Genomic DNA, 12697 nt, shown 5'->3' with positions numbered 1-12697 from the left:
GGTGTGGCTGAAGCCCATCTGCGTGTTGTGCGCTTCAGCGATGCTCTTCTGCGCTGGCATTCTGGCCATTCCACTCTGAACTTATTTTCACCCAGAGAACTCCCACTCACTGGATATCTTCTCTTTTTCAGATTATTCTCTGTAAAATAGATGGCTGTGTGGGAAAATCCCAGTAGATCAGCAGTTTCTGAAATAGTCACACCAGCCTGGCACCAACAACCATACGACATTCAAAGCCGCTTAAATTACATTTCTTCCCCATTCTGATGCTCAGTATGAGCAAGGAGCAGTTGAAGCAGTGTACCTAATTAAGTGGCACATGAGTAGACATATTCCTGTAAAATGTAAAAGTGAATGTCACAGGGAGCGAGCATTGTTAGTGTACGCCGTTGTTTGTATTTCAAAGATCCTGGATGTCGATGAGGCAGATTTTAAGTGACGCTAATGGACTCGAGGAACAGCTGTGAGAGTTGACCAGTCTGTTGCTTCACCACTGAAATTTCCCCAAAACAGTTTTAAATGACTTTGGTGATATGCTGGGTTTTTTTCTTTTTATTTGTTTATTTTTTTAAATATCTGGATAACTTACTGAATTTGATACACACATGTATGTCTCAGTTTAAAAATCCACATTAGCATCTGGGCAGGAGAACAATTCAGCTTCAGATATATTAAGAACTGTTGGCTAAAGTTATATCTGCTAAAGTTTGAGGTTATGCAGTTGGTTGTGGGGTTCATTGTTATTATTATAATAATTATTATTATTATGTTGTGTGATTTATGTCTGTCCTCTTGAAAATTCCAGTAAATTTATTGTCTACGTAATTGCAGGTAGTGGTTGCTGTCCAATCGATTAGTACTGAAAAGTCTCATAAATGACATTATTCATTTATTAGCCTTTTTGTAATCTTTACCTCTGTTCATTTATAGGCTGCAAAGTGGAGGCATCACTCCCTCCTTCCATTTTAAAACCAAAATATTCCCAAAATAGTGATTTTTTAATCTTTTCACAAACAAATGCTTCCATTTGCTGAAATGGTGTCAGGAGTCTTTTGCCCTGCTCCCTGCACTCGCTGCACAGACAACCCTTAACAAATATATCATCAGCTGCTTGTCGTAGGACTGACGGCAGGCCGTTGGAAAATATTTACATATTGCCCAACCCAACTAAGCATGTTAATATCATATTGTGTGTTTGTGTGTGTGTGTGTGTGTGTGTGTGTGTGTGTGTCCATGCTGACATAAGCATTAAGCTCAAACCACAGCTGTAGACCATATTGTTCCTAAAAATGGCCACAGCATTGCAGAGTTTGTCTGTGTGGAGCCAGGACCTTGGGCTAGCCCATGCTGGTATTAGTTACATTAACTACAATGTGTTAAAGATAAGCATTACCAAAATAATGCATGACTGCATCATATCAAAGTCTCCTTAAATACAAACAGAGTGGTAGAAGTGTGCGTCTGGAGAAAAAAAAGTTTACTCTTTAAATAGAAACTCTGAAACAGCTGTCAGCCAGCTGTAAATCAATGCCTCCTGGCGGGCGTTACAGCCTTCCGTTAGCTACCAGTCTTAGTAACAGAGCAGTAATTTATAAAATGACCAATGGCACACACATTAGATTGTACAGCTGAAATCATCAAAAACTAATGTGATCTAGTTTTTGCAGGAAAAAACTGATCCATTTTGAAGCAGGAGACACATTTATTTTGGAGCCAGCATCTAGCAGCTTTCAGCAACACTGCATTAGCTACATTTTGGAGACTAGACCACACGGATATTAGAAACGATCAGACACCCATGAGTAGTTCTTGATCAGAGACTGTATAAAGCATGGATGTGCCCACATTCAGAAATTGTATTGTGGACTCTGTTAGCATTTTGGCTGTTGCCATGTTGGATTTTGGGAGGAAGAAGTTACTTTATATGAATAAACAAGTGGCGTGCTAATTTATCACCTATCCATGAACTCGAGTGCAAAACACAGAAGCACATATCAGCAAAGCATGTTAAGGCAATTTACTAGCATAGTGTTCATACTGTATTGGTTAACACATGTCAAATGATCAAGGGTCACAAATCCCTAGGAGGGTTGTGTCAGGAAGGGCATCTGGCATAAAAATCTGGCAAATCAAACTTATTGATTTATCCGCTTTTGTGATGTCTTGTGAATAAGCAACCCAAGTAGTGAACTAATAAAACACTAGAACTTCACTCACCAAAGCACATAACTTCTGGGATGATTTGTCCCACACATCAAGCCCTAATGTTAGTCAGATAATCAATTAAAAATTCACCTACAGCAATACCGGCCCAGTCTAATGGCTGGAAGTAACAAAAGTGAGGCCTCGTAGATGCTAGTCAGCTCCAGCTAAATGTGTTGGAAATGCTGTCTGTTAATTAATAAGGCCACACCCCTAACTCAGTTATGCAGGTAGATCAGTTATTAAAAAAATAAATCATTCTACTTATAGTTGATCTCAATGGCTATCTGTAAAGCACAGGGACATTTTTATGTCAAGCTAAACGCGCTTTGTAATGCTGTAGATGGCCATTTTATCATGGAAGTCTAATGAGACTCACTCCCTTTTGAAGCCAGCCTCAAGTGGCCACTAGAGGAACTGCAGTTTGGGTTTTTGGGGTGTTTTTTTAATAGCATTGTCTTAATTCATTCCAAGGCTTCTGATTGGCTGATAACAGTAACTATGTGTCCTTCCCTGAGTCGTACATGTATCGTCACATGATTTGACCTTTTCTAGGCAAATAAAATAAAAGTTCAGAACAAAAATGCACTATTGTGGACACAGCCTCCTTTGTGTTCTTAGCTTACTTATTTGTGTGTGTAGGATGTCTGTTCAATGTCTACAGTGTCTTCAATCTTTAAAATATTTTCTGTAAACATTCAAATTCAAGCACAAACTAAAATATAACAAAATATGTTCTGTACTCTCCAACCTCATTAGGATCACCAAACTCTGTTAGAATAAGCCACGGTAAAAACTGTTAGCAGCTGCCATCGGTCTATATTAGTTACTGTATAATTCCGAATATTGATCTAGTTATGATTAAACCATAATCATGTATTTATCTATTTACAAATTATCTATCCTGTGGCATTTTGTTTAACTTGTATTATAAACATCTTTGTTTAACATCTCATCCCAATTGAACATTTCCTTTATAAGTGGTCCAGTTTGGGGGGTTTCTTGTTGTTTTTGGTTCTTTTTTACTAGTTTTCCTGTTATTTCTTGTGAACTGGAGTCAATTACTGAGAAAAGAGCCAGCACCGTCAGAGACTACTGATGCCCAGACAGTGAGTCACTGCACTGTAGTAGCAATGGTGGGATCCTAGCAAGCACATCATCTCCTCAGACAGGATTGAAGGTGCTGGAGTAGCTACAGGTGGATTTTAGGAGCTCAGCTCATCTCTCACTGACTCACATGTGGCGGAGGAGTCTAGCAGCCCAGCGTGTTTCCTTTACCCTTGAATAAACACATGCTAAACTCCCCTTAGTCAGCCACTTTGTGTTTCTGATCAAAGACAGACAAAACACATCAGAAAAATGAAACCGAGCCAAGTTTTGTGTTGTATTTAGGCAGCTTCGGTACCAGCCGCAGCCCAGCTGTTCTGATCTTAGTCTTTCAGTATATAATGGGAAGTAGAGCGAAGAAGAAAAGAGCAAGAGAATGAGTCTTTAACATGTTTGAAGATGTTTTTCTTAGGGGTGGTTTGAAGAAGTGGGGGGGGACTTGGACACTAAGGGTTTTTTCTTCTTCTTTATCTATAAAAGACACAGTATGAGTAACAGGAAGATGAATACTTGTTTAGGGTGTAGGGTTGTGAGGGTGGTGTATGGGATTTTCCAGGCTTGTTATCAGTCCAGTTATTGCAACGTGTCAGAACAGTGAAAAATATTGATAAAAACTGGTGACTCATTCTCACATCCTAAAATCATCTTTACCTAAATTGGCAAGGGGGTCAAATAGCGTCCGGCAGTTTTAACCTGTATCTTTTCATGTCGAGTACGTATTACTGCAACTGCCTTTATTAGTCTTAAAGCAGCAGGTTTAGATTAAAGGCTGTAACCAGAGGTGCACAGTCAGCCTGGCTCTGTCCAAAAGTGATGAATCCCACCATGTATTTATTATTTTACCAATTTAATTATTCATTTAAATGTCATGTTTATTTTTTTTAAGTTCCCTCATTATATGTTTGTTTTTGTCTCATTTAAAACACGTTGAGTTTCCTTTGAATTTTAAAAAGTGTCTAAACAAATAAATGTGCCATAACTTTAATCTCAAATTAGCACAAAGTTCTGTTGCCTTTAGCTCAAGCTAGTTTCTCCTGCTCATAAGCTCATAGATGTTATGATGAGTGGGCGTTACTACAGTGATGTCGCCTGTTTGGTACCTGAAATCTTATTTGGATTCCCTGAGTGGTTGACGGTGGTTGCTGGAGGCTGCAACAAAAACTCTTACCAACTGCTCTCCAAGTGGTAGTAAAACTGGGAAAAATGCAATGCCAACTGGGAAGACAAAACACTCACCTTCAAAGTAAAAGTTGTACCTTACCACTGGAACCAGAAGATTTCAAAAAGTGCTCAACTTTTACTTTGATGGTCTTTGTTCCTGGTTGGTGTCGCACTTTTAGCAGTTTTAGCAACACTACCGCTAGGCGAGCAGTTAACAAGCAGAGGCCCATAAAATACAAAAATTTCAATCACCAAAGTGGAGAACAAACCTGGACAAATAATCACACTGAGAACCATACTACTCAGTATGCAACAAAAACCTCTGAGTGATTGCAATCTTCTAGTGGCAATCTACCAGCAACACTAACAATCTGCTAGCAGCGCTAGTGGCAATCTGCTAGGAATGCAGTAGTGTGTTGCCTGTGCTTTATCGTGTTTGTCTTCAAAATATCTTTGACCACTAGCCAAGCACTAGTAAAACTTAAAAAATTGTGTCATAAACTAAAAATTATAAACTAGAAAAATAAATTTGAGCTTTTTTAACAAGGTTGGCTGCAATGCTAAGACACAAATTTAAGCATCTCTTTTTCCGGTTTGTGTCATACTTTTCACAGTTTCAGTATTAGCTCAGAGAGTAGCTGGACAATGTTTATATGCAAGTACAATGCTTTCTTTTAAACTACAACTGCAGCAAAATGCTAACAGCCAAAGCAATCACAAGGAGGTTTTTGCTAACTAGTTGTAGAATACATATTTTTGCTAGGGAGCATGTAGGCCTGCATTACTGGGATTTTATCGGTCATCTCCCAGTGACTGCCATCAGTATCCAACCACTCCTAAGCAGTCAGGGAATACAAATTTTTTCCTCATGACCAGTGGTTCTCAGATGTTTGCAGACTAGTTTCTTGGTCTATGAGACTAATGCCTTATTCAAGCGATCCTACATTGCCACCAAGCTTACTACACATCCAAACAGAGAATATATTAATGTTATGTGGGTAATGGTCATGTGCCTCCAAAAACCTCATCGCCTTCTGGTGGCCTTCAGATTAAATGCAGGTCTTAAGCTCTTCTGTATTTGGGAAGTTGCGTGCATGATTATTTATACTGGCTATACTTTAGCAGCATCTCTGGTTTGGTATCAAGTTTCACTAAATCTCCAGTCACCAGAGAAAAATATCTTTTCCCTGACTGGCTTACTGGTGATTGGTGGAGGTACAAGGGTATTGCTTGGTCTGCTTCTAAAATATCTTACTATGCATAGCCTGTAATGTAGCAAAAAGAAGTGTGGATGTTATTTAATGATGTATTACAGAGAAAAACAAGGTTCAAGTAAAAAAATATTCATGGCTTGTATTCAAAACATTTTCAAAGATTTAATGATTTGTACTAAATAAAACTAAAACGTTCTCCCCCAGGATGAATTTTACACATGATTCTCTTGAGCAATAGATCTTTATCAAGGAATGTTATTCCTCAATCTGTAATTTATTATTCTTCATTTAGGTCATCTGATATCATCGCTCCTAATAAGGAGTAAAGTGGAAATTAGGGCAATAGAAGGATGAGATAAAACACCACAAATCCCTTGCCGTCTTTCATATCGTCACACCAGGCCCGACTCATACCGAATATCCCGTCTCGGTGTTATATCACAGTACACCACCCACACACCTTGTGGTTGCCTCTTCCTGTCCTACGGCACATATCAAATACTCTTCCCGGCAGAAACATCATTTTGTTTTCCTCTCGCTGTCGCCAAAAGCCTGTAACAGATATTCTTTCTGTGTGTTTGCAGAACTCATGTTTCAGCTGGCCTACCAGTATATTCCTTGTTTGGAGCTAACCAGCCTCTTTAAGATATTTAATGGTTCCAGCTGATTTAGTGATCTGGCTGTGAGCCTTGCATCGCCACGAATAAACCTCTGATCTGTTTCCTCTGTTAGGTTGGCAAGCTGATCCAAGAGGCAGCTGGGAAGAGTAACCTAAAGAGAGTGACGCTGGAGCTGGGAGGAAAGAATCCCAACATAATATTTGCAGATGCTGATTGTAAGTTTTGTTTTGTTAAAGTAGAGTTTTATTTGTTACTTCATTTACCTGACCCCCTCCCGCCCAATGTCTGTCTGTCACAATCAGCTTTTTTTGTAGCTGTGTGTCATATTCTTAGAAAAGCACTCACAGCTCTCACCCTTACTGAGAACCTTAAAATGTTCGGGGCTTAGCAGTGCTATGAAAACCTCTGGATGGATGGGTTTCATATAAACTCTAAGTGTCTCACCAAACTGGGGTTGCCGAGCGTCTCAAATGCTTTCAGCAGCCGTGAGAGGGGCACACTAGGGCCTGTAAATCAAGGGAATGGACCCCGACTCGGCCGAGACCCATAAATCACAGGGGTCCATTAACCCTTTGTGCACAACAGCGGGATCCTGTCTCTCAGGTGTCAGGTGTCAGATTTGCATGGGATAGCTCCAATAACACTGCACACATGACTTTTTATAAACAGATAAATTTGTTCTGTCTTTATTGATATTTAATTTGTGCGTTGTTTCACTTTTAAAGATCAGTCAAGTCTTTTTTTTTTACCTAATAAGTAGCTTCATGGTTATAATTCTATACTACTTTTGTTTAGTTATTAACCAGCACAAATCTCTCCATTTCCCCAGTGGATCTGGCTGTAGAAGAAGCCCACCAGGGTGTGTTTTTCAACGCAGGCCAGTGTTGCACAGCAGGCTCCCGCATCTTTGTGGAGGAGCCCATATATGACGAGTTCATCCGGAGGAGCGTGGAGAGAGCAAAGAGGAGGATAGTTGGCAGCCCCTTTGACCCCATGACTGAGCAGGGACCACAGGTGAGGAGCACAGAAGCTGTGATCGGTTTTTTATATCATTTGCTCTGTAAATTTCATATATTGCTCATTGTTTCATATGGGAGTAAGTCTGTCCTCCACCTCCACAGATCAGTCGAGAGCATCAGAGCCGTGTGCTGGAGTTCATCCAGAGCGGCATTACTGAAGGGGCCAAGCTGGAGTGTGGAGGCAAAGCTCTGGGCTTGAAAGGGTTCTTCATTGAGCCTACGGTCTTCTCTAACGTCAGAGATGACATGCGCATTGCCAGAGAAGAGGTATAGTGATAAAGACTCCAGCACTACTAATGCATCTTGAGTTGATTTAAGGGCTGCAATAGAAGAGGTAGCAAAACAGTTCACGAATAAATGTAGAGGCTGTTAATAACCTGTTTCTCTAACCTGGAGAAAAAAAGAGTTACTAAAGCTGTCAAAAAATGTAAAAAGGTACCAAAAAGGATGGTGATACATAAATTAAGTCCCTAATTAAATGCATTTACCTAAGAATAACTAATCATTTTGAAGTTCATAGTGAGTCTGTGTATTCTCATTTCTTTGATGTGTGATGTTAGCTTACCTTTTACCATATTTCTACAGATTTTTGGGCCAGTCCAGCAGATCATGAAGTTCAAAACAATTGATGAAGTGATAGAAAGAGCCAACAACTCAGATTATGGTTTGGTTGCTGCTGTATTCACCAAGGACATCAGCAAAGCCATGACCATAACCACAGCCATGCAGGCTGGCACTGTCTGGTAAGCTCTATCTGCCGTGCTTCTTCAGCTCCATTCAGTAATATTTTTCATGTGAGAAATATCAGCCACTTTCCCGAAGCTTTAACTAACAGTGTGCTGATTTAGAATCATTACAGAAGCCACAAAGAAAAGCTTTTCTTCCTTTTTATCCACCCATAAGCTCAGATATGATGAGAAAATATCAGAAATAATGTTCCAGGACAGGACAACTCAATTTTATGATTGGTAGAAATTGTATATAGTATAGATAGCTGCCAGAAATCTTGCGTCACTTGTTATGCTTAGCTATTTTAATAACTCTGCCTTCATCCCTGATGTTGACCTAATCACCATCGGGCAATTTTCATCACAAATGCCACATAAATTATTCTGTAACCAAGAAAGGATAAATTATATGCTCCATCCTTAATTATAAACATTATATTTATGTGTCCAATAACAAGACATCAGTAATAGGTAAGATCCAGAACTTTAATCATAGACATTGAGAAATTCACTCAGCAGGTGGTCAACTCAGGCAAAGAGACAGACTCCAAAAGAGGGGAGAAAAGTCATGTATGAGGAGGCACACAAATATACAAAAACCTGAGCCAGAAAGGAAAAAGAAAACACAAGTAGTGCAACTATTAAAATGGCATGAATGTTTGAGACTAAAAGGACAATCTAGAAATTGGGGAGTACTGTACAGGGGGTGTATGAAGACTCAGAGAGCGATCAGCTGAATGTGGTTCAAAAAACTGGCGAGAGAAGAACAAGGACATAAGTGATGAAGCACGAGAACAAAGTCTTTCAGCAGAAGGATGAAAAGGAAAAAAATCGCTGAAATATTGAATCATTTTACTTCATATTTTCGAGTTACTTCAAAGCATTGTTTCTGCGGCAGCTACAGCAGCTGTAATCACTACGTTTACAGATATAGAACCTGACATTTTTTAACTGTGTTTGCTAAACAGCAAAAGAATAATTGTTATTGAGTTCAGGGTTTTTTTAAAAATAGCTGTGATGATGAGAATGTAATTTTACATCCGTCTTCCCAAATGACGCTTTGGATAAAGTTGTGCAAAATTTTTATAGTAAACTGCAAGTCAACTGATCAAGAGTGATCAATGCTTTGTGTATTTCACAGGATAAACTGCTTCAACGCTCTGAGCACACAGTGTCCATTTGGAGGATATAAAATGTCTGGCAATGGACGTGAAATGTGAGTAAGACTTGGTCGTCTGCCCGCTGAATACACACAAATTAGTTGCAACACTAGTATTGCTGACTTAGTGTTTTGAAAGCCGACTTTCCAAAAAAGCTTAACATGATGTAAATCTCTATCTAAGAGGAAATATTCCTGCTCCAAGAGCCTCCAGCAGTGTGTACACTATAATTCAATGTTGCTGTCAGCATTTGAGTTTAAACAAAATGTTTCTATTTCTTCTTTCAGGGGAGAAAACGGCTTGAAGGAGTACTCAGAAGTGAAGACCATCACAATAAAGATGGTCGCCAAGAACTCTTAAGGCAGCCACACTTTTTTTGGGAGTGGGGAGGGAGGAGGAGGTAGTGTCTTCCTCATTGTTGACAAGCTTTTGTCAGTCTGTCCATGGTGTCACACCACGACCCATCAGAGCTACTTATATCCATGATAACTCCAGGCTGTACCCACTCACTGCCTCCTGTCCCTCTGTGGACATTCAGCCGCTTCCAGTCCAGGTATCGCCACTTGTGTTGCCCCCCCCCCCTCCCACAGTACTCCATACCTCCTCCACTAACTACACTAAAGCACTCACAAAGACGATGGGGGAGGCTGCTCTGACTTCAAGACCCAATAACGACGCCCGTCCCAGCCGTTACAACCCTGATTCTCACCACCAGATGCTGGATGCTCAGAGACTCAGTTGCCGCACTTGCAATCAGCCCTTTAGCAGCTTGTAACCCGCTGGGTGACAGTTTTTCTCTGTACTGTGCGGTGTGATCGTCAAAACCTCATGTGTCACTGTCTTGTTAGAATTTGTGCGAGCACGTTCGCTCATTCAAAACCACTGATGTCGTCAGCCTCAGACACGAATGGATGAAATGTTAATTCTGAATTAAGATTGATTTCTAATTGTCTTTGTTTGTATTTTAGCTCATATGACTTAACACTGTATGTCGACCTTTGACTGATGTAAACGTGAAAAAACTTTAACCTCTTAAAAGCATTTTACTCTCACCTGCTAAAAGAGGAGTAGATGTGTTTTAAAATACATGTAACTGATTTTCATTGATGTCCATCTATTTTTATGTTTATACAATCATATGCTATAAAATTATAAAATGACTATAGTTGTTTTTTTTGTTTTTTGTTTGTTTTTCAGTAAAATCTTTTTTTCTTGGAAAAAGTGTTTCGAGTCTTTGCCAATCAAAAAGTCTCACATTTTAATTCAGGCTAAATCTGACTATTTAATTATTACATTAAATATCTACACTTAGATAGCTTGTTATATTGATCCACATGTTGAACACTACTAATAGTATTACTCATTATTATTATACTTTGAATACTAATTCAAAATCTCCACCCACTCAGATGTATTTTTGTCAGTGTTTGGAAAAAAAAAAAAAGTTTTAGATTTCAGAGTCAAAATGATTTGTGACGTATAAATCAGCCCATCGAGGTCCAGCAGGGAAGTTACACAAGTCTGATGTGAACATTTGAACTCTGAGGTAAAAACCGTTTCCAAACTTATGAAATTGGAAATATTTGCATAGTGATAAACGCTAGAGTTTTCACTTGCACCACAGAGGAGGTGGAGGTGTCATTGTGGGAGTTATTAATCATATTTTGTGGGGGACAACATTTAACACACTACTTATCCTCTTCCTTCCTTATTGAGTTGGCCAGTGCTGCAAAATATTAAAGTTGTATCAAAGTGTTCCAGTAAAAGAAAAAAGTCGTGGTGGGGGCAGCAGCAGGTAGCAGCGGGTAAAGTTAAGTTTACCAGGTGAATGGAAATACTGTTTATTTCTATTATGAGAACACCAAAACTGCGTAGATAGCTCTGACACAATTCCAAAGAAGAAAAGTAAGAATAACGTTAGCGTGTCACACACATCCTCTTGCTGTGTGAATTGCTGTTTTACTATAAATAATAGAACACTTGTCAGCATGAGTGACGGTTGTGTCCTATTAAGTGGAAGTAGGGTGGGACAAGGAAGTAACTGCTTAATAACAACTTCTGACATTTACATGTGTGACCTTACGCCTTCATCTGTCCCTAAATTTAGACTTCTGAAAGCAACTGAGGAATGTCAAAGAAGTGGAACATTTGAGTACATTGCATAGGAGTAAAAACACATATATTAAATATGAGATTTTGTCTCAGCTGCCCTCTTTACACACTATTTGTTTACTTAAACACAGCCTGGTTTAGTTTCAGGTCCTGGTGTTGTGCAGGCTGGCTCATAGTTACTCAATCACAGCTTAATGGGACTAAATACAAAAACAAACAACAAACTGCTATTAAGATCTTTTGTCTGTGACATGTGGAAAGTCTGACACAAGAACTAAACCACAAAGGCAGCACGCATACTTTTTAAAAAATGCCCATTTAGAAAAAAAAAAAATCACTTTTCCTTTTTTTTTTTTTAAAATGAAAGAGGGTCCTAAAGAGAGAAGTGACCACTGAGGGAGGCTACAGCAGAAATATGAGTCTGTTTGGTGACGGCGTTCATGCTGGAGGTGAAGACACCGTGCTGGAGTGTTTCTTTGGCAAATAGCTTTTAATTTACCAGGCTACGGTTTCCCACAACTCCTTTCCCAGTTTATATCAGTCTTTCCAAGGACAAGAGGAAAAAGTGATCTCCTTATTGCAGCACTCTGTTAACACTACAGGGTATGCCAGTGCAGACCAGCAGATTACACTCTCAAGATAAAAACGCATTTATGAACCTGTTTATCTTCTGACTTATGTAAAAAATTACTTCTAACCACGATCCTTGTTTGCTCTCTTTTTAAATCAATTTAAATTCACCCTTGCAGCGTTAACACTACCCTGTGAAAGGTTTCTGTCACTTTTCACACAATTAAAAACCTCACATGCACTCAACAACATAACAATGAGCAAATGAGAAAGACAAAGAACTTCCTTTTTTTGAGGGGATTTTATTCATCTTGTTCTTCTATAAGAGATTTTGAAATGAACAGACTCAGTATTTCCTTCATGCGGACGCTTCAGAGCATCTCATTTTCTCAGCGTGCACGTGCATAACCCCACAGTTAAGGACATCAGCCTAGAAACAGACCACACACTGACAGGGACATTCACCCTTTGTCCAGAAAAAACCCTTATCCTTCACAAGCCTTGTTTATAGTTTCAGTTAATATTCCAGAAGATAGCGCTGCTTTTCCTATTATCTGTTCCTTCATAATATTTTCTCACGGAGTTAACGGAACAAACAGATGTGTCTTTGTGATGTCCCGTCCTCTTTATTTGTCACAAAAGCGATTTCCACATTTACGGACACTTTAGAGAGGTAGCTAAGGACAGAGATTGTGTGCGTGCATGCTTTTGCAGAGGTGGTCTGATTCTTCTCACTGAAACATTGTGCAAGCTTCTCTCTGCATGCTTCTCATTCCAGTTTAGTGTGAGTCAGGGCTCGCCGAG

General features: G+C 39.4%; 1 protein-coding gene across 1 annotated transcript in view; it reads left to right on the top strand.

Moving 5' to 3' along the window:
- aldh1a2 (aldehyde dehydrogenase 1 family, member A2) overlaps window positions 1-10432 on the top strand; it is a 29032-nt gene extending 18600 nt beyond the window's left edge. Inside the window, exons 8-13 of the mRNA XM_006780089.3 lie at window positions 6417-6519; window positions 7134-7318; window positions 7426-7590; window positions 7909-8066; window positions 9193-9267; window positions 9499-10432. Of these exons, the coding sequence (XP_006780152.2) occupies window positions 6417-6519; window positions 7134-7318; window positions 7426-7590; window positions 7909-8066; window positions 9193-9267; window positions 9499-9571 (759 nt within the window). The 3' untranslated portion in view covers window positions 9572-10432. The remainder of the gene's footprint in view (window positions 1-6416; window positions 6520-7133; window positions 7319-7425; window positions 7591-7908; window positions 8067-9192; window positions 9268-9498) is intronic.
- Window positions 10433-12697: the final 2265 nt, after the last annotated feature.

This window comes from Neolamprologus brichardi, chromosome 1 (genome assembly GCF_056152115.1).
Source record: "Neolamprologus brichardi isolate AB-2024 chromosome 1, ASM5615211v1, whole genome shotgun sequence".
Classification (NCBI taxonomy): Eukaryota; Metazoa; Chordata; class Actinopteri; order Cichliformes; family Cichlidae; genus Neolamprologus; species Neolamprologus brichardi.
Note: the sequence above shows the minus strand (reverse complement) of the source record. Positions and strands in the feature narration are given on the sequence as shown.